We start from the raw sequence: 27,913 nt of genomic DNA on the forward strand, positions 1-27,913 counted from the left end.
TCAAAAATCTCCAGACATCTTACAACATTATATTTACATTCAAATAGATTAAATATCTATGGGTCAAATGTTGAGAGCATCTTCACATTGTCCTTGAACTCTGACAGAGATAAGAATTCCAAAGAAGAGGAAGGATTAAAAGGTGTAATTTAGTCAACTATTGGGATAGCCTAAGTTTATGCCCCAGTTGTTACACAGATGTGATTAAATGTCCCTTGCTAATTGCCTTTTCCTAGAACTCAGGAATTTCTCAACACTTTCTCTCCCCAATCTTATTTCATGATATTATTCTGGATTTGCTCTCCTTTTTGTTGAAGTCTAAACTTGAAGTGTGTGTGAGTAATGTCTGTGGATGGTAAACTCTCTTAGTCTTTGTCTGAAAATGTCTACATGTTCTATTCGCAGTTTAGCTAGGTATAAAATTCTAAATTAACAGCTATTTTTCTTCTGCCCCTGCATATATCATTTTGTTTTCTGGCGTGTTTTATTGCCAAATACAAGTCTGCTGCAATCTAATTTGTTATTCCTTTCAGGGGTAAAAATGCTTTCTCGCTCTGGTCATGTTTAAGATGTTTTATCTTTAGCATTCCAGAGTCTCACCATGATGTGATCGAGAGTGGATTTATTGTTTATCCTCATTGTATTTTCAACCTGAGGATGTGTGTTTCCTTGTTTCCTCAATTTCATAAATTCTAAGTCACAATTTCTTTTTCATAAATATTATAGGTACATGAGGCATGTATATCACCAACATGTACAAAGAAGATGTGATACAATATTTGGAATAGTCAACTTTTGAATAAAACAGTCAGAAGTCCAATATGTATTAGGGTTTCACTGTACTCTCAGTTTAAAAAGGGTTTATGCAAATTGTAAGATTTCAGAGTTAATTGAACAAAAATCTACAATATCACTCAACTGAATTATTAGTTTGCACTTGAAACCCAAGGTTAAATTTAATAGTAATTGGGCCAACTAGTGTCTCTTGTCATTAATTTTTAGTCTTTGATTGGAATGCCCAAATCTTCATTTTAAGATTTGAGTTCTTGAAATTGTAGCCTAAAAGATTTCTAACATTTTATTCCACAACCAGTATCATCAAAAAGTGGAAGAACTTTAGTCTTGAAAGAGGTTTCCCAGAGCCTTTATTCTTACTCCTTGATTGGACACAGAATACTTATCATTTGGAGTTAAGAAATAAATAATTGTACCTGTGGGCCTGTATGTCCTCTTCGGCCATGAGCTGCCTAAAATAGGAGGAAAGGTAGGTACTGTTAACTGAAAAAAAATGCTTTTTATATTTAAATTAGTAATGAACACCTTAAGGCACTCACCTTTTTTTTTTTTAAAGTACCCACATATTGCTTAAAACATTTAATTATCCACTGCACCACGACAGTAAAATGTTGCCAACTCTGCATTTCTTATTCTAGGGCTATAGGTAATTAAAATCACATAGACAACTGAAATCTGTACATACTTAAGAGAGCAGATTGTGGTCAATAATTTGTCCTCCATTAAACTATTACTAGAGCTGATCATAAGCTCCAAAACTGGCTGATTTGAATTTAATTTCTTTGCATTTTTCCAAAGTACTATCAAGTAAGCCAAAAATCAGGAGTGGAGTGGCCAAAAGGCAGGAAGCCAGAGGAAAACTTGGGAGAACAGACTCCATTGAACTTTATTATAGATTAATTTCAGAATCTAAATATAACCAGACTAATTTTACCCTCTTCCCCCCAAAAAGCCAAATAATAAGCTTATCTGTCAAAAATTAAAGAATCAGCCCAAGCATTCAGAAGTTCTCAATTCAGTATGTTAATGAAATATTCAATCAAAATAGCAGCACTACATAATCAAGTGAATTTTTCCTAATACTCTCATATGTAAGGTCAGGGTCTGGGTATATTTCAGATCAACATTTTGTAGATCTGGAAATCACACAAAGACATTTTATTGTCTAACTTAGGATGTCTCAGTAAAGTGATAGCAAGACTGACACCAGGATTTGCAAAAATCAGTATATATCAGATGACATTTTCTTGATGGACATTTGAGATATTCAGATCAAAATTCTATGTGAGGCCAGTGCTGCAGACTTTAAATTCTTCTAACCATATTTTAGTTAAAATCTACTGTTATCTAAGAAACAGACTGTGTATATCTGGAGAAATGGAGACCTATCTCTTTAAAACCGTGATGAGCCTTCTTGACATGAGAGTTTAAATCCTCTCTATCAGAGGGAGGAAGAGAAGCTCTCTCCACTCCTTTAGTACAAGGGTTTATCTGTTCTGGTTCAATTCACTATAGTTTCATTCAGAAAAATACCTACCAATAATCTATTACCCACAAAGTATATTGTATGGAAACCACGGGAGCATAAAGATTTCACACACATATACACACGCACAGTTCTTGACCTCAAGGGACCCTCATATTTTGGGTTTGGGGTGTGAAGAGATAAATATTACAATATTTACAAGGCATAGTATGGCAAATGCCATAAGAAGGGGAAGATGGAAATATGGGTTTCAAAGAAAGCAATTCTATCCAGTTTGTCAAATTAGGAAAATATTCCTAGAGGAAGATTGTTTTTCAGTTTGTTTAAGTAATCTCTATACCCAACATGAGGCTTGAACTCACAACCCCGAGATCAAGAGTCATGCTCTACTGACTGAATCAGCCAGATACCCTGGAAGATATTTTTGATACGAGTTTCACAGAATGTGTAGGAGTTTTATTTTTTTTACTTATTTTATTTTTTAAATATTTTATTTATTTATTCATGAGAGACGGGGGGGGGGGGGTGGGGAGAGAAAGAGAAGCAGAGGGAGAAGCAGGCTCCCAAGGAGCAGAGAGCCCGATGTGGGACTCGATCCCAGGACCCTGGGATCATGACCTGAGCCGAAGGCAGGCGCTTAACCATCTGAGCCACCCAGGCGCCCCGTGTAGGAGTTTTATAGGTAGAAGAAAATGAAAGAAGTCTTTCTAGAAAGGGTATAGCCTAAGTAATGAACTAGAGGCAGGAAAAAAGGAAGAGTATTTGATGGTGTGTATTTGACCATTTCTGGGTCAAAGGTGTGAGAAGAGAGGGGTTACTAAGGTTACTAGGGTTACTAAGCTGAAGGGTTCATATTCCCTTTAGCGGAAACCACTGGGGCCCTTAGAGGAGGAAATGTGCATGGCCAGACTTGGGCTTTAAGTGGATACATCTGGGTGTGGTAGGCACAACTGAACCTATATTCAGGCAAAATAAAGAGCTTCCTATAGGGTATGATTTAAGGGATATGAAATAGGACCTGACATCCAAAAATCTTTCTCTGGTCCACTGTCACAGTGTTTGAAATAACATCAAGAAACATTTGGTGTCTGTGTCTTTAAGGTTTGACTTTGAAAGGTCTTGATTAAAATTAGTCATCTCAACATTGAGCTCCTGCTCCCTAGAGGCACTGGGGTGAGTGGTAATAAGTAAAAACCGATTTCTGTCCCTAGGCAGGAGTTTATAAGCCTAACAGAAGAGACAGACTTTAATCCACCATTCATGCATAATGGAAACATCTCTAGAAGTCATCACCTAGCACTTTCATTAATGGCTATGTGGGATTTAAACTTTAAATAGAAGTCATAATTTTGAGATACCTTGGGTAAGTGTGAGAGACTGAAAGAAAACAAGGAAATGGGGGAGATAATTTTACACTTTTGTTTTACATTTTTTAATGCTTTAGATGGGAAAGGTTAAATCCCAAATGTCTTCATGGTTTACCCATGGGCTTGTAGTTGTCTGGTAACTCATCCAGACAGTCTAACTTATCTGTGAAAGGAAATGTGAATGAGCACATCAAGAAAGAAAATAACCCCAAAGGCATCCTGAGAGTAAGAAGACCCAGAACAGGATACTCAGTCTTGTTGGTCCCTCATAGCCTGGTTTCTGATGGTTTACCAGGACCCACTTTTCCAGATAGGTATGGACTGATTTGAGACACAATCCCCCGGGAAAAAAATAGGACATTCTTAATGGTAAAACACCACATTAATACTGAATCTTAATGGCAAACACTCATTCTCAGTGATGACTGCTTGCCTGCCTGCCTGGGGGCACTTCAAGCTGCCCCTGAAAGTAGTGCCAAAAGAGTTGGAAAGGGAAAAGCGAACTAACAGCCCTCTAGACTGAATAGGACTGAGGGCCATGTTTGAGGCTACAGTTGCTTCTCATGATCCATGGCACAAGAATCTGTTCTAATTCTCAGTCAGGTTTGGCTCAGAAAGAACCAATCTCCCATCCCTACCTCCTGCCCCAGTGCTGTGGCTTTCTGGTCCTGAGCCTACTCCCTCCACCATCCCAATCCAACCCATTAGAGACTGCGGGTAGAGCACCAATTACAGTTGTTATCCCTACAGTTCCATCCCCCTCTACAAGAGTGGTTTCAAACTGCAAGAGGGGGATTTAGCAACCCCCCTTCTCTGGCAACATTTGGCAATGTCTGGAGATGGTTTTCATTGTCACAAGTTGGGGGTGCTGCTGGCACCTAGTGGGTAGAGGCCAGGGATAAAATACTAAACATCCTACGGTGCACAAAACAACTTCCCACAACAAAGAATTATCTGATCCAATGTCAATAATAGGTTGAGACACCATCCCTTGAATCTGTAATATGATTCTAGGTGCCTTGAGAATAAGGACTAGGTCTTATTTGATTTCGTAGCTCTAATAGTAGAGTTGCTGATAGACCTTAGGCGTTCCATAAATGTTTGTCAAATGAATCAAGGTCAGATTTGGTCAACTGCTGTTACTTCCCTGCATGCCACACCCTACCACCATCCTCCAATCATTTTTTAGTTCAGCAGAATCTTACTGCACCAAAGAGTCCTCAATACTTATCATCTATCTATCTTTTAGAGTTTTTCAGTTAGTGGTATAAATTTTTCTTCCTTCTGAAAGGATAATGACTTTACTGTTATTAAAATGATACATGCTGATTTTTAAATATTCAAATGCAGAAAAAAACAGAATAAAAATTTAAGTCATCCCCCCCCCCCCAAAAATTGAAGTCATCCCAATAAAACTATTGTTAACATTTGGTAATCATGATTCCCAACATCTTCTTATGCATGTTTACAGATAGAGTTCTAAATAGTAGTACTTTTGATTAAGAAAGGATGATGGTATTTATGCTATTTTAAAATTAAAATATTACATTTAATTTTACTTGAATTTAATAGAAGAACAAAATAAATGGGGGCTGTATTGCCTGAATTTTCAAAGGCTTTATCATATTAATTATTATATGTACAAAGAGGACAACTCAGGTGGGTATGAAAATCTTGGACCCCTGGATTTCCTTCAGAAATCTACCTATTCTACTGCTCTCCCTTTTGGCCCTGATTGTTGTGAAGAAGGCTGAAGACAAACTGGGTTTCCTATCTTTTTTGCTTGGAAATTCTTGGAGATTCTTCCTTTACGTAATAAGTTTGGTAATTTCACTAGGATGTAGCTCAGTGTTAAAGTTTTTGTATCAATTTTTTTTCTGAGTCAGAATATGCCTTTTCTTACCTGCACATTTGAGCCTTTTTTACAAGAAATTCTTTTATTATACTTCTGAATATTTTCTACATTAGTCTGTTTAACTCAGTAATGCAAATTGTACAGTTGTTGGCTCTCCATTGTCCACCTCTATCATTGCTTTTGTGGTTTCTTGATTACTATATGCCCAGCTATATTTTCAGTCTTATTTATTCTAATTTTTTTGTTGCTCTTAACCTATCTTGCACGTTCATGACCCCCAAACACTACCAGCTTGCTTTCTTCACTTTCTATGACCTTGTCAGTTCTTTAGACTCTTTTTAGAGCAATCACATTGCCTTAGTTTTTTCGAGACTTTAGAGAACTATTTGCCAGAGTCGTTCTGTCTTTTCCTTGAATAATTCCTCTCCCAATAAGGGTTTATTTGCCCTTTGCTCATGGCATTTTCCTCTTCTTTTTATGCATAAGTCTTAATAATCATTTAATAATGAAGATTAATATTTCTGATTATTAATCACGTTTGAAGAGGGCCACCTATTTACTGAATAACTGTATGTGGTGTAGCTGGACCTAGGTCAGTAGCTTTGATAGAGATATGTTGTCTCAAACCCTTTCTCATCATGAAGTATTTCTTTTACCTCATGCTACCTCTCCCTTCAAATCTGGGCATTTAAGAGATTTATGGAACTTACATAAAGCCCCTTAAATCATAGTTTTGCAATAGTCACTGTTTCTTCAATCTTTGCAGCCTCCATGGACCAGACTGCTGGCTGTAGATATTAAAAATGAAATATTCTTTAGTTTCTCATGATTTCTGCCTCCTCTGCCACACTGTTTCTATGGGTATATTCTCTGATCTTCTCAAAACCTGAAAGCTACTTTTAGAGAAATCTGATCCCTGCTTGAGGTCTGAGGTATATGTATAAGCTTTCCAAAGTCTCCCTTCATTAAGATCTAGATTTTAAAAGAACTGGCCAATATTTGCCATCACATGTGGCTTGAAGTTGTGGTCATTCTTTGTTAATCTCTTTTTAATTTCTTGTGTTGTTTTTGGTAAGTTGCACAAAAAGGAATAGTAAAAAAAACCACACTGACTTTGCCATCTTTAGCTGGAAGTCCCACTTTTACTCCTGAATGACACTGCTGAATCTATAATGCAAATGGGGACATATTTCTCAGGAGTTGTGCAGTTTAAATAATACATGGTGATGCTGTGTTAGCCTCTAGAGAGCCTATAGCCTCTATAAAACAATAAAAGTACATCTCCCATGCCAGGAAATCTTGAATGATATTCTTTAAGTTCAAAATATTTTCCCAGGGTATGTAAGCTGGCTACACCCTTTTAGAAAGTGAAATGAATAGCAAATGTATTGCTTTATCTTTAGGTGCATTAACACAGCAGCAGTAGTAAAGTGCTTTCCCAGCAACTAAATTCTGCACATTTTAAATGTAACTTCTGTTTTCATTTCCATTTTCTCTGCCTAGCAAAGAAGAGTTCCAAGCTACAAAAATATCTTCTTGATTAAGTAAAATAGCTGGTTCTGTGAACTTCTGCTCAGAAAATACGATGCATAAGTGCAATATATCAAACTAGTTTTTATCTGTGCTCAATAAATAGCAGAAAGAACTGAGGAGGGAGGTGGAGGAAGTTGGAGAAAGTAGGTAACTAAGAATGGAAAGGAAATGCCGCAAAATGAAAAAAGACGGGTCTAATTTAGAACCTGATTCAAGCACTTAAGTGTATTTTATTAGAGTTATCTCTTCTTATTAGATAAAAATTTTCTTTTATAATTTCTGTGCTCTTCCAAGTAGTCAGGCACAGAACTGTTTTCGAAAAGTGCTTGTTGAAAAAATACAACAAAACAAAACAAAATAAATAAGAAAGACCCCAAAAGGTTGCATAAGCAAGTGACCCAATTTCATTCTTAGTATTTCCACAGTATGGAGGTTCCTCAAAAAATTAAACATAGAGCTACCTTATGATCCAGCAATTCCACTTCTGGGTATATATATCCAAAGGAAATCAGAACACTAATAAAAAAGATACCCACACCCCTGTGTTCATTGCAGCATGACTTACATAATAGCCAAGACACGGAAGCAACCTAAGCATCCACTGATGGATGGATGGATAAGGAATATGTGATGTGATATATATATATATAACAAAATGTATATATATATGTATATATAACAGAATATTATTCAGCCAAAAAAAAGGAGATCCTGTCATTTGTGACAACATGGATGGACCCCGAAGGTATTGTACTAAGTGAAATAAGTCAGAGAAAGACAAATACTATATGGTCTTGCTAATATGTAGAATCTCAAAAATACAAAAAAAACCCCCCAAAAACCAAAAAACAAAATAACTCCAAAAACTTGACTCCTAGACACAGAGAACTTTTGGTAGTTGCCAGAAGTAAGGAGTTGGCAGTGGGGGGGGGGGGGCACTGTGGATGAAATGGGTAAAATGGGTCAAAAGGTACAAATTCCAGTCACAAAATAAATCATAGGGATGTAATGTACAGCATGGGGACTATTGCTAATAATACCATTTCGTATATTTGAAAGTTGCTAAGAAAGTAGATCTTAAAAGTTTTCAGTACAAGGAAAAATTTGTAACTACACGTGGTGATGAGTGTTAATTAGATTTATTGTGGTGATTATTTCACAACCACATATACAAATCATGTTATACACCTGAAACTAATGTTATACATCAACTAAATCTCAATTAGTACTATACATATATGCTTTAAAATTGAGCACAAATAGAAACCAGTTTAGTATACTGTATTTATTATGCACTGTATTGTCTGAGAAGTTCACAGAATCAGCTATTATACTCCACACAAAGAAAATGTTTTTGTGTCTTGGAACACACACCTTCCTTGCAAGGCAGAGAATGTAGAAGTAAGAACAGAGGACTTATACCAGGACTGACTTTCCTAAGTAGTTATAAAATTGGCAGAGGAATGGAGTTTGGGACTTAAAATGACATCACTGGCAATGGCAGTTAGCATAGTGAGAAGGCCAAACTTTCACCACTCTTTCCCTAGTTGGCTGCTTTTTTGTTCTCTTTGCCCAGGCTTTTCTCCTGATTGGTAATTTTCCTTGCAACCAGCACCTTCCTGCCTCAGCTTTTCAGGGGCTTTCCACAAGCACTTCGCCAGCTGTGTTCTCAGAGCTATCCCAAGTGTCCCCACGGTCACGAGCCCCAGCAGAACCATCCCGCCCACTCCCCACAATCGGCCATTTTTATCACAATATAGGCTACCAGAGCAGTGGGTCTCCTTGTCTAGAAGGGCTCTTACTGTCTTTCTTCTGGAGCCTGGTGTTCCAGGGGGTCCTGGCCAGCCTCTTCTACCCTGTCAAGTGAAAAGACAGACAGGTGACAGTAATTACACAGCACTGACATATTTCCTCTTCAACATCTGCTTGTGCTGCAGGGAGGATGGATGGGTACACACCAGCTAGGGAGTTATCCTCCCTTTGGATGTGGATTACTTCTACTGTTTATAAACCATATGTCTATGCAGGAAATGAGAGACTACAGGACAAAATGCTAATGACATGGCTTCATCTGTTCATCACCACTGTCTAACTTGTCTTTGGGTATAAGTTATAGAGTATCTGAATCAAACTGTCTCCCACTGTGTTGCCACAGAGTGGATAAATGAAGCATGCCATGTGTCAGGTATGGCTACTACTGGTTTGGATTTCTACCTTTGGACTTCTTGTTCTGTTTGGCTAACCTGTGTAGATTCACACCTGCATGTGAATAAAATCCCACAGTACTCATGCGTCTTCCCGAAACAGAAAATGAAGGAAATTTATGAATCTATAATGAGACATGTGAGACTTACATTTCCCACTTAGTAAAAATGGCAGGTAGCATTTACTGAAGGTTTACGATGCGGCAAGGTCAGTCACTGAATTCCCACCATAACCTTTAAAAGTAGGCTATTTATCCTATTTTGCAGATGAGAAAATTGAGGTTTACAGAAAGTGGCCCAAGGCCACAGAGCTGGTAAGGCACAGAGCATGAAACAGGACCTGGGCCTGTCCCCAAAGTAAAGTTCTTCCTACCACATCAGAGCTCTCCCCCAGGTGAAGTCACCAAGGGAACTTCCTCATCAAAAAGATCCAGAGAAACACATTTTCCAGATAATTACACTTTTAAAAAATTCCAAAAAACAAGGTAAGATGATCAAATTGTGGTTTGTGAGATTTCATGGGATTAATCCTAAGAGATTTGCCTTGAGCATGTAAGCTGTATAGATCTACCGGATCGTTTTCTTTTCATCATGTCTTCTTAGGGTATATGACTCCTGTATCCTGGGAAGGCCAACAATTTACTGGCTTGTTCTTTCCATCAGCTAGCCCTGCATTTTAAGATGGGAATTAGATGTTTGCATTCATAAATGAAGACCTCAAGGGCAGGGCTTGGTGAAGCAAGTCACCCCAAATTCAGAAGAACAAGGGAATGTTTTTTGAATCCTAGAGTAGCAGATAAAGAGGAGAAGATATTTTTGCTCCTAAAGATGTTTTTTCTGCAGCAAGTATGTCACATCATTACAAGTTTACTTTCAAATGCCCACATAATTACTTGTCTTCCACGTTCTCCTTTCAAGCCCTTAGGTCCTTCTATGGTATTGTCAAATCCAGGAACTCCCTAAAAAACACAAAATAAAGAGAAAAATTTTGAATCTCTCTCCTTAAAAATATAACTGCATGTAACACATTTACTCACTCCCCCCTTTAGAAAATTGACAAAACTGGTCCAATCCATTTAAAAGCATAGATAGGTAGAAATTACAAATGGCTTACACATGATTTCTTTTCCTCCTGTGTTCTGCATTATCAGAAGAGAGTGGCGACCTAAGGTGAGTGTTGGGGGGATGTGGCAGGGTGGGGGGAGCAAGAGCTCACCATAGAAGGCATTGCCAAGAGAAGCAAGGGTGACATGGCTTGTGTTTATGACAATTCTCAACCTGGGTCTGGAGGTACCCCTTCTTACTACTGCCATCCTTTCTCTTAATATTTGCTCTCCTTTCTTGGGGCCTACACAGGTTTATACTTGAGGTTGTTAGATTTTTACTTTCCCCTACCTTTGGGTGAAGGGAGACGGTTTGTAAGGGGCTCCACCAAAAGAACACAAGTACACTGAGCAGCACTGAGGACTGTATCTGCCATCCATTCTCTCTTTCTCCTCTTGAACTTCTGGCAGCTTTCTAGCCCCATATGTTCACTGCTACTTTTCCAGTTTTCAGAAAATTCTGGCATCTTGAGTTTCCCCCAATATTCACACAAACATTCTAGCAGGAACTCATTGTGGGACATTATCCTTAGCAGGCCAAACAGAAAGCTTTCTATCTTGGATAGTTAGGACCACCGATAGAGCAGTATCCCCATGATGCTGGGACAATCAATTGAGCCAGTCAGTTCAGTCAACGCTCCAATAAATTGAGAGGGGACAAGAATTATCCAGTCCTGCTGCGTGCCAGCTGCTGGGCTGTTTGGCTGATAGCAGCCCAGATTACCTTCATCAATCAATAAGTAATTTGAGATCACCAACAGGGACATGTCATTGTTCCAAATACTGAGAAAGATTTTTAAACAAATAGTTTCTACACTTACAGTTTATAGGCTACCAGAGAGAAAAAGATGAGCTTAGAATTTACTTTATAACTGAGATTACCAGAATTTATGTGAAAACTTAGTTCTTTCCCCCCACATACCAAAGCCAAAGATTATTTTCTATAATTTCTGTTTTTAGTTTAAATATTTGTCTGTTAAGTTCTCCAAGCATGGTATACCTAAATCACAATATTAGAGATTGTATTTTGGCAAAAAAGGGAGAAGGAAGATAATGTAAAGTCCAAAATTTTATTCCACTGGATGTATAAATAACCTATTGAGGCCCAACTCCAAACTATTTAATTGAAGAGCTGGCATTTAAAAAGTCATACGCTAGCATATTCTACAGAATAGAATATCCTAGTTGTTTGGTCAGTCTGAAGATGATCTGTCCAGTCTTTCAGTTTTTTTCTATGCAACTGGACAAAAGAACATCATCTAACACAAATTTAAGATTTAGCATGGGCTTCTAATGATGATATGTTTTAGAATCATGAACCGTACTACACTCTGTAGCTCAAATGATCTGGTTCAGTTTTCTCCCCAGTATCACATGAGATTACGTGAGATTTTTACAAATGGGAAATTCCAAATGGCCAAACTAGCTTTCACGTGATCGGAAGTTCTGTCTGAATAAGCACAGATTTTCAGGAATTTGTGCCATTTGTATGCATTCCTACGAATAATCTGATCATGTGTGGGTTCTATTTATTCAATCAATCTTGCTCTCCCAAATTTTTCCTGAAATAGTAACCCATAAAAACCACATGTAAAAAGACTCAGAGAATTGTCTTCGATTTGAGATGTATACTCCCAAGAGGGTGGGAAGAATTATCATGCATTAAAAAACTAAAATTAGTATCGTGACAAACAGCACATTACAGAAGTTCTAGTGGGTTGAATTTTCAGCCATCTCGAAGTCATAGAACCTTAAAAAAAAAACAAACCCGTCTTACATTATTCAGATTCTTCTGGAAGTGTTAAGTAATCATACAGACAATTTGGCAGACAACTGGGGGGATTCTGACCAAAGTACATGGCAATTTTATAGCAATATCCCAAGGAAATTTTTGGCCTTCATATATAGATGACTGAAATGTCTTTGAACTATTATTTATTATTTTTATTTATGGATAGTTTTTTATTTCTAATTAGATACTTAGAAGTTGTTTCAAAACTCTCAGGTCATCAGACTATTATCAGAAAACATCACTTATTAAACAATGTAGTCTTCAAGAGCCAATTCCTCTGCTTTTAAAATAGTTATCTTCAATGTACACCTAAGATTTATATTTCTCAATATATTGCACTAAATTCTTTCTCAGATCAATCCAGTGTCTTTAATAACTCCTCCTCCAATAGACAAAGTCCTGTGAGTTTCCCAGTTGCTCCACTTATCGGCACTTGTTATTGTCTTTTTTTTTAAAAAAATTTTTAAAAAAAATTAGCCATTCTGATGTGTGTGTGTGTGTAGTACACTGCTATGGTATTTTGCTGGTGGAAGTGTAAATTAGTACAGAGTTTTTTGAAAACTGGTTTAAAAGGTTTAAGCTTAATGAGACTGAATGAACTATTGTTACTGACAACTATGTGGATAAATCTCACAAGCATAAACTTGAGCAAAAGAAGCCAGAAACAGAAGAGTGTATCCTATATGATTCTACTTACTTAAAGTTCAGGGATATTGGTAAAACTAATTTAAGGTTTTAGGACAGTGATTACCTTTGGGAGAGGCTGGTAGTGATTAAAGTAGACATGGGGGGCAGTTTCTGGGATGTCCTATTTCTTTACCTGGGTGGTGATTACACAGGCACATTTACATTCATCAAGCTGTGCATGTGTAACATGTGTACTTTTCTGATGTTACAGTTCAAAACTAAGTTCTAGAGATAATGGCCAGCATAGTGATTATAGATAACAATACTGTATCATATGCTTCAAAGTTGCTAAGAGACTAGATCTTATTTGTAATCATCACAAAAAAAGAAATGATAATTCTGTGACACGATACAGGAGTTAGCTAACCTTGTGGTCATAATCATATTGCAATATATAAATTTACCAAATAAATATCTTATAACAACTTAAGTTTACACCATGTTCTATGTCAATTATATCTCAGTAGAAAAGTTTAATAAACAAACCTAAATCCTAATTCATTAAGATTTTGGAGACTTACTTTTGTGTGGGTGGGGTGATGGAAGTCCTATAGTACTGATGTTTCACTGGACTTGGCATATCCCCTACATTGGTGTGGGTCATGCCTATTTAGCCAGGTTATATCCAGGAAAGCAGGCACCTTTGTGTCATAGGTTTTGCCTGAAATGGTCCTAGCTGGCTTGGATTCAAGAAAATTAAGTTCATATTCTTTTTTTTTTTTTTTAAAGATTTTATTTATTTGACAGAGACAGAGACAGCGAGAGCAGGAACACAAGCAGGGGGAGTGCGAGAGGGAGAAGCGGGCTTCCCCCCGAGGAGGGAGCCTGATGTGGGACTCGATCCCAGGACCCTGGGATCATGACCTGAGCCGAAGGAAGATGCTTAATGACTGAGCCACCCAGGTGCCCAAGTTCATATTCTTAACTGACAAAGACCCTTGGAGAATGGAAGAAAAGAGATGGCTTTGTTTCTTCCACCCTATCCATATTTTGAGGTACTCAGAGGAAGAGAATGGAAGGGACTAGAATTCCTTCGTGGCTCTGAAGCACAATAACAATTCTGAATATGTATTCTCAAAAAAAAAACCAAATGCACCAATGATGGACAAGATCTTCTCACTGCCCATGCTCATTCCATAGATGAAGAGGATCTAGCACAAGGGAAATGCTTTTAAAATTCCACAACAGTTGTGCTTGTGATGATCTAAACTCAGGATTGCTATTGTAGTAACGTAAAGTGGGGCTCTCTTCTTATCAGAAGCTGAGGGGAACCAAGCCCTGTTTAGCTTACAGCCCACGCAGCGCCAGCACTTACAGGGTCTCCTCGCTGGCCCTTTGCACCTCGGTCACCAGAAACCCCTCGCTTTCCTGGGCTTCCCTAAAGATAATACAAATCAGAAGAAGGATAAGAAAAGAATTTTTAATAACATTAGCAAAAACAAAGAGCTTGTCTTCTCCCTCATTTGAATAATTAAAATTTTTCTACTAGAGTTATTATTTTTTAAGATTTTACTTATTTGACATAGAGAGAGAGAGACACCCAGAGAGAGAACACAAGCATGGGGAGTGGGAGAGGGAGAGGCAGGCTTCCTGCAAAGCGGGGAGCCCAACATGCGGCTCGATCCCAGGACCCTGGGATCATGACCTGAGCCGAAGGCAGACACTTAACCATCTGAGCCACCCAGGTGCCCCTAGAGTTATTTTTAAGCTGGACAGACGGACAACCAAAAAATAGTTTCAGGCATCATGTAAATAATTTAAGAGTGATCTCAATTATTTACCACAGTGAGGAAGTCTGTGTTCCAGACACATTTGTTGTCTTAGTTTTTACAGCTACTTTATAAACCAGGTATTGTTTGTATATTTCTTTTAACGAAGCAGCTGAGATTCAGAGACGTTATCCGTTTTCTCCAAGGTGGTTGTATCAGCTAGAAACTGGGTTTCTGACTCAGCTGTTCACACCCCAAAGACAGACAAAGTGGATGATGGAAGTATGGCTGCTGTTGGTGTCTGTTCTAAATGGGAACGAGTGGCATACACTTGTAGTGTGCTGCCCCACCCTACAGACTCTTGTTAACACCCTGCTGCCATTCTTAGTGTGGTAGCTGCTTTTCATTAATGGCCCTAATTCTTTACTTCTGTATCTATGCCCTTTGCCATGTGACTCTGTAATGCTTTCCAGCTGTAGTGGGACAAGACTCCCTAACTCCCGAGTTTGGCCATGACTTAATCTGGCCAACAGAAAGAGATGGAAGTGTTGCTATGAGAGCTCCAAGTCTAGGTCTTAAGAGACCTTGAGAGAACCTGTGTGTTTCTACTTGCTCCCTTGTGCATCTGCCATGGCCATGAAAAGGTGATGGAAAACAAAGCCAGACAATGCTTCCTGGTCCTAGGAGGAAGATAAGAGACATGTGGAATAAGGCTGCCAGCCAATCTACAGACACCTGAGCCAAGATCAGCCACGCTTAGCCTAGACCAGGGATCTGGGTTACAAACCTCAGACACATAGGAAATAAATGTTTATTATTGCATGCAGTTGAGGTTTTGTGATTGTCACAAAGCAATTTTGTGGTGCTCACTGACTGATACATTTAGCGTAGCTGTTTTACTCTGTTAGTCAGACCTCTAATTGCCAGGACATTTTTCATGTTGTCTCTTTATTGAATCTCTACCTGGGATCCTTCATCACCCTTTTCTCCTTTTTCTCCAGGAAGACCACTCTCACCCTAAAAAACAGAAGAATAAACTCAAATTTCCATTTTCTTGATGAGAAATAGTTCAGAAGGGCCTTTTTGGGACAAAGAGAAGGCTTTACCTGTTCTCCATTTAACCCGCCAATTCCACTTTCTCCAACTTCTCCCTGAAAAGACAGATGTGATCAGAATACAGTGTATTACACATTCAGGTGGAAAGAAGTCAGACCCCAAACAAAAGTCTAGTTTTGTCTTTCCTATACAGCCTAGTCCTGAGTAATAACAAAGATTACTGAGTAATAGAAACTGTGAACAAATAATACACATGGCCTGCAATAAAAGACAAGAATAAGCAAAATCAAATGGCTGGCAATAAAGGAAGATCAAGAGAAACTTCATTTGTATGATCTACTGTTCAGTAGTTTCAAAAATTAAAATATGTCTAGATAAGAGATGGGCAGATAAATGGATACCATTGGTACCATACCTCCTGTCCATTTAGTCCCCTGTTTCCCTGAAAATAGAAAGGAGAATAGTGGTTAGTGTGAGAAAGTGGAATTAATGTTGGGAAGACTTATCAATGCCTAATGCAACCCTTACCTTAGGACCTTTGGCGCCATAGCATCCCTTAGTACCTTGCTCTCCCACTGGTCCACTGGTTCCTCTGTCTCCCTGAGAAAGAGAACATACCTAGATGAGCTTTTTCCATTGTACTCTGGATTCTTAGAAATTGTACAAGTTTTGTGTTGGAAAAAAATGTGTAACTGCTCATGGTTTACAATCCAGAATTCATGCTTATTAAACCGGAGAATGGAAGTAAATCAGAACTACTCTGATGAAGCCCTTTGCTTTGGATCCCACCTGGATACTGCCCTGGGTAGGGTGGTATCTAAATAAAACAGACATACAAACAAGTGGCAGCTAAAATGTATTCTCAAAATTTCAGCGGCTATTCCAGGAACAGATAATGAAGAATTGGTGAGGCACCAGAGAAGGATGCTCTAGGTATGATCTAACTAAAATCTAAGCATGATTTCTAATCCAAAATCCATATTCCTTCTCTTTCTTTAACCAAATTATCATTCCTACAATCCTTGTCTTGGTAACCCCACTAGTCTGTGCGGTCTTGTGATCTGGAAACAAAGAGATCATCCTCTGCTTCTCTCTCCCCAGGTCACAATTACTTACATTCATCCTCTTTAACATACCCCCCCGTATACTGCCCCCAACTAAGATTAGGACTGCTTTGTCCTACACCTACTACTGCAAGGCTTCTACCTGTAACCCCTGCCTTATTAGCATCCATACATTGCCCGAGTATGCTTTCTAAACCCATGCCCCCATCATTTTTACTCCTGTGCTTAATATCATCCAACGACTGCCCATCAACTGGAAGACACCAAATCTTCTGTAGGATATTCAAGATTCCCAATGACTCTGGGTCTTGCTTGTCACGTAACCTCCTCACTGTGTCCTGGGTTCCAACCATGTTGGCTATGTGCCATTCTACACACACACACACACACACACACACACACACACACACACACACACGCAAATTCTCTGACTCAATCACATACCCTTGAACACATTGTTCTCTCTCTAGTAATATGTTCTCCCCCACAAACTTTGTCTGAAGAAATACCTATTTGTCCTTCAGATGTCTGCCCAAGCATTACCCCTTGTTTGCAGCCTTCCCCTCCCAAGCCTTAACTACTACCAAGGCTGTTAGGTATTTGCTCTGCTATGCTTTGCCACAATGCACCTCATTGTACCATTAGAAGACTCGTTGTGGTTAGCAGCTGGAAACATGGTTGTCTCATTTGCCTTTCCACTCATCTGAAGTTACCTGAGATAGGAATCATATTTTTTCTTTTCCTTATTTTTTTATTTCTAGGGTCTAGACACTGTGCCTGAAACATGGTAGAATGCCTTAATATATATTTGTTAGATGAATACATGAGTGGAGAAGTTCATTTATTATGGTAAATGGTAAGATGCTCAATATATAATTGTTAAATGAATGCACAGATGGAAGGAAGAAAGGAAGAAGGATGGATGGATGGATGAATGGATGGGTGGATGGATGTGAGAAAGAGTGGAGGTCCTTGATAAATAATGTGGGGAGTTGGTTTACCTGTGCAAAATGGATCAGGAAGGGGGAAATGGCAGTGATTTGAGTCCCCTGGTGAAGAGAATAACTTTCGCATTAAGTTCATTGTGCAGCGTTGGTGAACAGCCAAAGAGGAGACAGTAGGTTAATAAACCATTATTGACCACCAGAAGCAAAGCCCGATGAGAATTAGAAAAGACCTCAGATTTTGTACATGAATTCTTAGACTCTGACTTTTCTTGTTTCCTTCTGAATCGACACAAACGATTTCCTATTTGCAGATATGTTCTCAGGAATAAATAGAGGTGAAATAAACCTTGACTTACAGTAATGCCTTCCTCTCCCAGATAGCCCTCACTGCCTTTAAAACCTGGGGATCCCTGGAAATAAGGAAACAAAGAATGCATTAGAACTCCACAGACCAAAAAACAAAGGTAATCAAGCAAAGATCTTTAACTATAGTTTTACTTTATGTAGAATTACAGGAGTTTGAAAAAAAAATAATCCTCCCCCCACAACCTAGGCTGTATTTATACACATAAAAATAAATGTAGTTTTGAAACAACTATCCAGATAACTCAAGGGTGTGTGCATGTGTGGATCATAATGCTGTTCATAACTCTCTCTGGGGTTATATATAGTGCTGGAATATTTTTTCTCAGACAAACCTTCAAGTGAACACAGCTATATTTGCCCTTAACAGACTAGAATTATCCTCTTTTCATTAAAAAAAATCTTTTAGGATTTATGCTATACATAGAAAAATAGACCACACACATTTCTTTTCATTCTTTCTGAGCCTGGCTTTTTTTTTTTTTTTCTTTTAAATCTACCATTCTCCTTACATAAAGTTGAAGCATTCAGGAAATAGTCTGAAAATTTTCTTCAGAGACACAAACATGTTGATTTGGGAGTTATGGTGCTATCTACAAATTATTCACAAATCGAACACACATGTAAATAAGCAGTATTGAAATTATTAAACACATCCACAGTATGTTTATGCATATTTTAGCATTTCCTAAAGCCCCAAATCATATTTTTTTATGAGTACATATATTTTTTTTTGGTTAGGAAATACATAAATCTATTTTTGGCTACTGTTTTATGATTGGCATTTTTGTGCATACATCTGTGAGATTTTTGGTCTGGCTAAAGCTGACTGAAACATTGCCACATCTTCTGTGAGGACAGGGTGAGCTGACCTAATTTGCTTATCAGCAGACTTACCCAAAACATACCCTACTTCATTTAAATGACTCTGCAGTCATTAAAAATGGAAATCGAAAGGACACTGATATTCAGGAGGTTTTCATTATTCAACACAGAGATCACCGTTGATTTCTGGGCATCGTTGTCATCCCTGCTGGAACACTAGATAATCAAGGATCTTGGCAGTTGTCCCTCCTGACACTTGTATTGAAAGTTTTTTAGAAGACTCCAATTTAGAATGCCAAGGGAAAGCCAAGCCTATCTAGTTGTCATGGAGAATAAGTGGTTACCTCAGAGGCTCTATCTAGAAGCTAAAATCATCCTTTATTTCCACCTAACCCCATGTCTGAAAGACATACTACATTCAAATAAGGTGAGCCATAAATCTTAACCAAAATCACCTTTTTCCCTGGTGGTCCAGGATCCCCCATTATGCCATCCCCTCCAATGCACTTGCAGAATAAACAGCAGCACGTCCTTTCAGCAACATTAACCTTGGGGAAGAGTAAGAAATACGTGACATTGGGTGGCATTGCTTCCCAAATCACACATACATGCTCAACGGTGTCATTCAGACTTCTTCCACAGTTTCAGAAACCTGTTCCCCATTAAAGTAACCATGCTTCAGAGAGAGTGCATGAGACATTCTTTAGCTGCTATCCTTCCTTCTGTGGTCTGCATTCTCCACCCTATGAGGACTTCAGAATCAACTCAAAGAGGTTCCTTTTATTATTTTAATTTAAATTGTAGGTAGTTAACATACAGTACAATATTGGCTTCTGGAGTAGAATTCAGTGATTCATCACTCACATACAACACCCAGTGCTCATCATAACAAGTGCCCTCCTTAATCCCATCACCCATCTAGCCCATCCCCCACCTCCTATCAACCCTCTGTTCTCTGTTAAGAGTCTCTTACGGCTTGTTTCCTCAAAGAGGTTTTTGTATCCTCAAAATGCTATTAGCTTAGCCATGGCCAACTCAGTGCATACTAATTTATTAATGTGATCTCCTGATCCCACCCCATCCCAGCATTGGCCATGGTGTTGCTGATTACCTTATACAATTCTGCCCCCAATATTTTGTTCAATAAAATGAATGCTGTTTTCTCCTTTCCCTATTTTGTGAAATTTTTGCATGCTAAAGGATTTAGACAGTGCCCGATGTCATAGTGCTTAGAATGGAGTCCAATGGTAAACACTTCCAGGAAAGTTTTTGTGACAGGATTTCAAAAACACCAACTACACACTCCACATTTCCAAAACCCTTGCTGTAGACAATGGGGGAATGGGGAGAAGATTCCCCTTTATACCCTGGCTGAAAAACCATATTATATATTGAAAAATATCAGTGAATTTTATCCTGAACCTAGTCATCCTTTGAAAAATTGACATATTCCACTGCATTTGTACAATTAACCCACAAGATTTATTTTTAGGAAAATTTGCAGTAAACACCGTGCTTGGCCTTGGTGGGGTAGAATTAATCTTTATGTTGAAAAGTTTCCCATCAAAAATCTAGTGTGATGAAAAATGAAAATATTTTGTCATAATAGTCATTTAGCAATTGTGCTTCTATGTCTATTATATAATGTTCCTTTTCAGCCATTAGAAAAAAATTTTCCACTGAAAATATCAGAAAAACCAATAAAACTTGAAATGTGTGAAATCAAATAACAAACTGGATTCTTTGATTTTATATTAGATAATACCAATTTTCTTCGGATCACTAAAACCCTACAGCATTAGATCTTTTATTATTAATGTTAAAATTGAACTGTTTCTAAAATTAAGTTTTTCTTTGACAATCTAGCATTGATGTGATACTGAAACACTGACAGGCTTGTTTTGAGGAATAACTTCCTCCCTCTATGAATTACCAATACGAATTTCAAAGACGGGGGAAAAAATAGTAGGGAAAAAAAGACCTTTTGTAAAAGAGACAGTCTTCCCATGTAGAAAAAGCAATTCCAACAAAACTTCCATATTCTTGAAGTAATTATTTTCACATAATTACTACACTTAACAAATGGTGTTTAAACATCTATTTATATACAAATCCTACAGGTGAAAAATACCAGGAGCTAGTGTGTTATTGGAAAGTGTCTTAATGTGCTGATTACAGAATTCATAAATCATAAGCAAATGAGAGATCATTAGCCAGTTATTAAGGTGAAAGTGGTGCCACATAATCTGGTAATCCTTCACCACTCTAGTTTGAATCCTTGTACATTTCTGAAAGAAATAGGACTAGGCTGCACTTATGTAGACGTTAGGTTCTAAAAAGAGTTCACAAGGCGAACATTGCAGTCAAGACATTTACAAAGCTTTTGATCGCACATACAGTACAACATAGAAGGAGGTCCGTTATCATGTTGCTCTGTTCTTCCTCCAACATCGGGGCAGGTTGCTCTTCCTTTGGTTGAACTCCAAGTGCAATCGGCTCTCCCTTACAAGCCATGTTGCAGGGAAAATACACATCTTAAACACGAGAGTTATACTCACTGCGGTGAGCTGTGACACTTAGGATCCACAAGGGGTGTGAAAACCAGCTGGCTGAGGGAGAAGTAGATTCACCCTGTCACCTCAGATTCCCTCCAGCGCTTACATTCAGTGACTGTAATTCAGGCAGGATTGTAGGTGCTATAAATTTCTTCCCTTTTTTGCCAAGCATATTAATTAAACATGCTTTGATGTATCTCTACCATATTACATTTTTTTCCCCAAAACATCCTCTTATTTAGGCTGTTTACTAATTCAGAAAAGCCTTTTTTTCATACCCAAGTGAACAAAATTAGTTCAAATTCGTAAGCATAAATACTAAATCTATATACAAAACAAATAGAAAATTTAAACTCATCAGCCTTTTCTAAGTAACTTACCAGTTGCTTTGACAGTCGGCTCCCAAGGTCCCTCATTCCAATAGTGAGCTGGGTCCTGTACTCAAACCCTTTCCCGAATTCAATGTAGAGGAGATCAGCCAGGTCACTTGAATCTGTGGCTCCATCCAGAGCAACAGTTATGAGGGCATTCAGGCCTATCCAACACAGTTTACAATTCTCTGGGTAAGGTGGTTTTGGCTATTTTAATCTTTTTGCATATGTATCTAAACTGTTATTCTAGAAAAACAGTTGCAAGAGGAACACTCATTTTATTGTCTACTTCCCCCAACCGTGCAATGTATAACTGACAAGTGACAAGACTATCATCAGAGAACAAAAGGAATTACATTTTTCAAAGCTAATTAAATTGGAGGCAGGGGATATTACAACAGAACTTCCAATTCCTGGATGATTTGAAGTGAGATATAATGATTTAAAAAGGGTCCATACAGTATACTAAGATACAGAAGAACTGATATATCAAGAAAGCAAATGTTCTAAATTTTTGCCATTCAAAGGGGCATCCTTGGGCAGCAGCACTTACATCACCTGGGAACTTCTCAGAAATACAGAATTACCTACAGAATCAGAATCACCACATGATTTATGTGCACATTAAAGTTTGAGAAGCACAGATATAATGACCTCTTAAGGATTCAAGAATCCAGTTGGAATTATAGTAGGAGACTGTAAGACCATAAGAGACCTCTTGTCAGGCAGTTAGAAACAAATGACATATAATCATCCAGAGCTGTAGCTCATAAACTTTAGAATTTTATAGACCATTATAGACCAGAATATTTCAAAGAAAACTGTAAGGGACTAACAGAGGGTTTTGACTTACTTAGCCAAGTATTAATTGATACAAACATGAAATGATAAAGTACTGATTGATATAAACATGAAATGACACCAGTAATAATCCTGGTAATCCTTATGGTGGAGGTAACCATAGTAACAACTGTGCTCTCATTTATTAATAGTTACTATGTGCCTGGAAGTCAGTTAAGTGCTTTCCATGCATTAGCTTACTTGTAAGCTACAAATCCAACTGTATGAATATGTAGAATTATAGCCGTATTTTACAGATAAGAAAACTGAGGCTTGGAAAGGTTATTTGACTGGCTTGAGTGGTATTTTTAGTTTTTCACCTGGACAACCTGATTCCAAAGCCTACAATCAAAAGACATTTTAATAACAAAAGTATACTAAGGACATAATCAGAGTAAACAGCAGTCCTAAAATTGAATAAACTTAGCTTTATTGGCATAAGTTTCCTCATTTCGTTATGGATGAGTGAAGACATCTTTAGATGGGACTTGGAAGCCAATGGACTAGAATAAGGAAATGTTCACAGACCCGAGAATTAAGAATGTTTTCTAAGTGTATGTATGATTCTGAATGAATGATTTTGGGTGAGAGGAAGAAGAGAATGAGGAGAATAAAGTTTCAGGGACATATTGGGGAGGCTCAAGTTCTAGGAGAGGAAAACAGAGAGGTTGGCTGAAGCGGAATAAATGAAGAAACACCAAAGAATAGGGTGACCAGCTTGTCCTGATTTACCAGGACTTCCCTCATTTTAGTGTTGATATCTCTGGCTTGTCTCAAATAAACAAGGTGTTAGTCACTCTTCTAGGAATGAGAATGACAAGGAGACAAGGGACGGCGGAGTGGGCTGGGATAGACAGTGAGGAATGCTGAGCTCATCAAAAGAATTTACTGATCAAGAGAAGGCAGGCTAATAGATCTATTTATAAGGGGGGAAATCTCACATCTGATTTTTCTTGTAAGCTCCGAGATGTGTGAAAATGTAAGAATTATGAGAACCATGGGATTGTTGATCTGCCGCAAATAATGCATATAACTATTATTTGTAACTGCTTTCCTCAGGATGGGGGACTCTGATCCTGCTCCTTTCAGACTCATCCAATAATAAGTCAAAAGATTTTAAATACAATTCCTAAAAATAAATTAAGGAAGAAAATATTTCAAAAATTGAAAGAATGTAAGAATCACTATTTAAAGAAATGAAATGAATTCAAACCCCAATTCATGTGGATTAGTTAGAAAGCCACATCCACCACTGAGTATCCTTTTCTCCAGGTCTCCTCTTGTCTCATGATGAGTGCACAGTTTATACACATAGATACCTGGCCCCAAATTCGGGAGGCTCTCCTAGGCTAATGGATCATAGGGCCAAGCATCAACTGAAATCATGTATGTTTAAACATGGGAAGCCAGAGCTAGAGGTACTCCTTGTCCATATTGAGAGCCATTTAACACTTTTCAAAAAACATTATGGCCATCATCCCTTTATCTCTCCCATTCAGAGATTCTGAATTTTTGAGGATATTAAAAATCTAGCTTCTGAAGTTGAAACTCATTTAATAGTTTTTCTTTGGGAGTTGGGAAAAAGAAGGTTGGTCTTAGAAATCTGGGTGTTCTGAGGGAAACTTCCTGAAGAAAACTCTTACGTTGTCTGCAAAAGATACATCTTTTTCACCACAAAAGCTGAAATTATAAAAAAAAAAAATCACACCCCAAAAAACAAAACCCTACCCACCAAATTAAGCACTCTAGGGTCTTATTCTTAGTCTTCATTAATATCTCCATTGTAGATCATAAAGAAAGTCCAGGACTTGAAAGAGTAAAAAGAAAGCAGCTTTAGCAAATAAAGGGCAAAATAAAAAGTCGTACTTTACAGCTGTAAATACAGCTAATTTTGCAATTTGTTTAAGATTGAGGAGAGAGAACAAACAGAAAGGACTGATCCCCCTAGCTTCTAGTAGCTAACCTGGGAGCAGCCTAAGCAACTGTCTTAGGCCAGGTTCTCTAGAAGCAGAGGCTGAGAAAGGGATTTGGATGCATACAATTTATTGAGGAAGCACTCTTTGAAGAAGGGGTTAAAAAAGCAAGATAGAGCAGGGGAAGGAGCTGAGCAAGACAGTGTTTCAGCTGAAGACTAGCTGAAGACTGATCCCATGGGGAACTCTGGAACATAAATTATACCACAGAACTGGGGCCATTTTGAGGTAGGGTCCAATTCCGTGTACTCTACCTGCTGCCTAGGGGTGGGGTAGGGAGTAACCTTCCAGGTGACATGGCTTCCACTGGTCAACAGCAATTCTTCAGAGAAAGGAGAACCTGTGAGTTTCTGGCAGCCAACAGTCACAGTAGCTGGAGGATGGGGAAAACTGCTTAGAAAGGGGGCACTGATAGCATCCACTTACAGGAAAAGTATTTCTATTCTTAGTCAAACCAGAACACATGGGTTCATTTTTCTTCCACTGATCCATATTTTGTAAGAACTGACAGTAAGTCAGACTGGGCATTTGTTCCTAAAGCAAAAAGCCCAGAGCCAATGCTTTAAAAACTCCTAAGCACCATGGTTGGTCCATCTGTGGTCTGAAGGAAGGAACTAATTAGAAAACTCCAAAATATGAGTAGACTTGTCCAACAATGCTTGAGATTGGAATGAAACTCTAACAGTGTCAAAAGAAAATAATCCAATTCTTCTATTCCTTGGTCAAGGAGAAATACACTGTTCACTTCTGCAGACCCTAAAGAAGTAGCAATATTAGATGATGTGGGCCAAGGGATACAGGAATATTCTCCAGGAAAGCTTAGGAAGACATACAGTGTTATAAGAGAAAGGGTAGGACTTTATATTCAGTGCTGTTTCACATACATAGTGTAAGAAGAAAAAAGTAGATGCCAGAATGTTCTGAGAGCTCATTTGCTCTCCCAAGAGCATATTGGTGGACAAATTCAGGGTTATTTGAGTGCTTAAAAACTTAAGAGCCAGAATTGAGTTCTGAGGTTATAAACTCAGTAAACACTCCTTTCCCACTCTTCCCCATGCTCAATACCTTCATTTCTAAGTTCATCAGATTTTTGTTCAAGCTTTTCAATGTCATCATCCAATCCATCTGAAAATAAGAGAACCACCTAGGAAAGTATTCAAAAAGAAAATTGAGTAAAAAGGATGTCATCGCAACCATAGACCAGCAGATATAGTAAAACCAGCTTACCTTTCCTCGAGTAGCTGATTTATTCTGAAATGCATCCCATAGAGAACTCAAGAGGTTTGCGTTGAGAAGAGATGGTCCTTTAACTGTTACATCCTTCAAGCTGTTCAGTATATTTTCGCTATAGATCTCAAACTTGGGTGAATATTTTTTCATGGCATTGGTCACTTGAAAAGCCACACTAACTTGAGTCTCTGTGCCCACCTCACAGCTTACCCCATTGAGGGAGCTGATGGTACGTAAGATGTCTTGAAGGTAGGTTTCTATCCAAGACTGACCTTCAAGCAAAGTCTGCCCATTTTCATGAGTTGAGATGTCAAATCCCACCACAACGTCCACAAAACAATCTAGGGTTCAAGGGAAAATAATATCTTATTAGACCAACAGATACCTTTATTTGGCTTGTTTGCCATATCTGAATCAAGGTATTTGAAATTCTTATTTTGATTCCATTTATAAAGTTGGAAAACAAGGAAGAACATGACTGAATAAAGGAAGAAGCTTAGAATCACTCTTTTATAACCGGTAAAAGTGTAAGTATAGAATATATTTTTAAGCTGGTATAAAATCTAGATGATTTTGTAACAAAGTTCTGAAAGACTTTATTGGGGCCACTGAAAAAGCCACACAAAATCATTTAAGTATCTAAAGTTGTATGTGGAAGTGTTAATAGTCTGAAAGAGGAAATTCATACCATGCTACTTACCAATTGAGGTCACTTGACAAATATTAAATTATAACTATAAGGGAAGTATAAAAATATTTGAATAGTCATTTAGAAAAAAATAAATCACAAGGGACTTGTCTAAAGGAATGACTGTGAAGATTTATCTCTCTAAAAACAATCTCTGATTCTTCTTTTTGTCTTCTAACATCCACTCAGAAAAGAAAAAGGAAAAAAGAAAAACTCCAAGAGATCCTTTGGCATCTTGCATAGTTTATGTCAAAGATGGCATTGCCTTCAGAGCTCAGGCACTCAGGAAGCTGAAGCCATTGCCATTTGGAGATTCAATAAATACCTAGAGAGGTTTCCCATTTAGAGTTCTTTGCTTTTATCCTTATTAGGGCCAGGGACATGTTAAGCATTGGAGAAACTAGAAGGGGCTTGATAATTTAAGCTGAGCCTCCTAAAGGGGAGATAATCAGAGGAGGATAAAATGATAATTCATATGCACTCTTCTTTCCAGAACTTTTAGGTTGGCTAAAAACTTCAAATTTTCCAGCAAATTCAGTTGGATACAAATTCAGCAAAGCTGAATTTAACTAGCTTGGTTGGCTAAAAAAAAAAAAAAGGCAGGGGGAGGTGGGAGGAAGAATATGTATTTTTAGTTTGCTTTGTTCAGATAAGCAGTTTTTCAGATAGCTGTTGTGTGGACAAATGCCCACCTATACTACCTCCAGACACACTGGTCAGTTGTACATTTGCAAGTCTTTGAAATCAAAATGTCACTTTCTAATTTTAAAATAAGGGCCAGAAGCTTGATTCATTTTTTTTCCCCACTCCCTTGTACCCTGATTCCCGTTTAATGAGAAAAGAGTTGGGTGAGGGAAAATAAATCCTTATCTGATAATCAATTTTCACCATGACATTTCAGGTAAATCAATGTTATCAAAACATCTGAAAGGTGGGTTTTCTTTAGTTTTTCTTTATTTCTTATTTTGCCGTAGGAACTTTCTTAGAAAAATCTCTTCTCTGATATTTGGAAAGGGAGATGAGGAGAAAGAAACTGGTCAGAAGGAAGCATCAGAATATGTCCTTTCCAAAATTCCTCTTGAATCAATATCCTATCATTTCAATCTTGAGACTGTTGAAAAACGAACATTGGCAGATATGGCAAAATGTCATTGAGTGATCCTGGGAACGGTCCCCTCTAAAAATTTAGTGTTTTAATTTTTTGTATAGATTAGTAAATAAGTTCCTTGTGTTTATTTAATTCAAATTGACAAATTATTCCATAATAATGTGATCAAAGGAATAACTGTGAGGCACAAATCCAGAGTTGGCAGCCGCATGTCTAAATACAATAGACTAGGCCATATTAATCAAGTGGGCTCTCTTGGAAGGAAGGGTCTTACCAACTCTACAGAGACATCTGCCCTCAAATCAGGAGCCCTCACAGCTAACAAGAGGCAAGGATGGTTTTGGAAGTGAGCTAGGGAGAAG

The 27,913-nt window shown here is 38.0% G+C and overlaps 1 protein-coding gene across 1 annotated transcript in view; it reads right to left on the reverse strand.

The window, feature by feature from the left end:
- The window catches only part of COL6A6 (collagen type VI alpha 6 chain), a 105,701-nt gene that overhangs the window by 59,993 nt on the left and 17,795 nt on the right, over window positions 1-27,913 (reverse strand). The window contains exons 8-20 of the mRNA XM_028099081.2: window positions 25,753-26,096; window positions 25,591-25,669; window positions 21,722-21,876; window positions 19,242-19,334; window positions 17,955-18,008; window positions 16,116-16,187; window positions 16,003-16,029; window positions 15,638-15,682; window positions 15,495-15,548; window positions 14,138-14,200; window positions 10,134-10,199; window positions 8,839-8,892; window positions 1,212-1,247 (exon numbers count right to left, since the gene is read on the reverse strand). Coding sequence (XP_027954882.2) covers window positions 1,212-1,247; window positions 8,839-8,892; window positions 10,134-10,199; window positions 14,138-14,200; window positions 15,495-15,548; window positions 15,638-15,682; window positions 16,003-16,029; window positions 16,116-16,187; window positions 17,955-18,008; window positions 19,242-19,334; window positions 21,722-21,876; window positions 25,591-25,669; window positions 25,753-26,096 — 1,142 coding nt within the window. The remainder of the gene's footprint in view (window positions 1-1,211; window positions 1,248-8,838; window positions 8,893-10,133; window positions 10,200-14,137; window positions 14,201-15,494; window positions 15,549-15,637; window positions 15,683-16,002; window positions 16,030-16,115; window positions 16,188-17,954; window positions 18,009-19,241; window positions 19,335-21,721; window positions 21,877-25,590; window positions 25,670-25,752; window positions 26,097-27,913) is intronic.

The sequence above is a fragment of the Eumetopias jubatus genome, unplaced genomic scaffold (genome assembly GCF_037043125.1).
Source record: "Eumetopias jubatus isolate StellerSeaLion01/CBP00866 unplaced genomic scaffold, mEumJub1_p1.0 scaffold_1, whole genome shotgun sequence".
Taxonomy (NCBI): domain Eukaryota; kingdom Metazoa; phylum Chordata; class Mammalia; order Carnivora; family Otariidae; genus Eumetopias; species Eumetopias jubatus.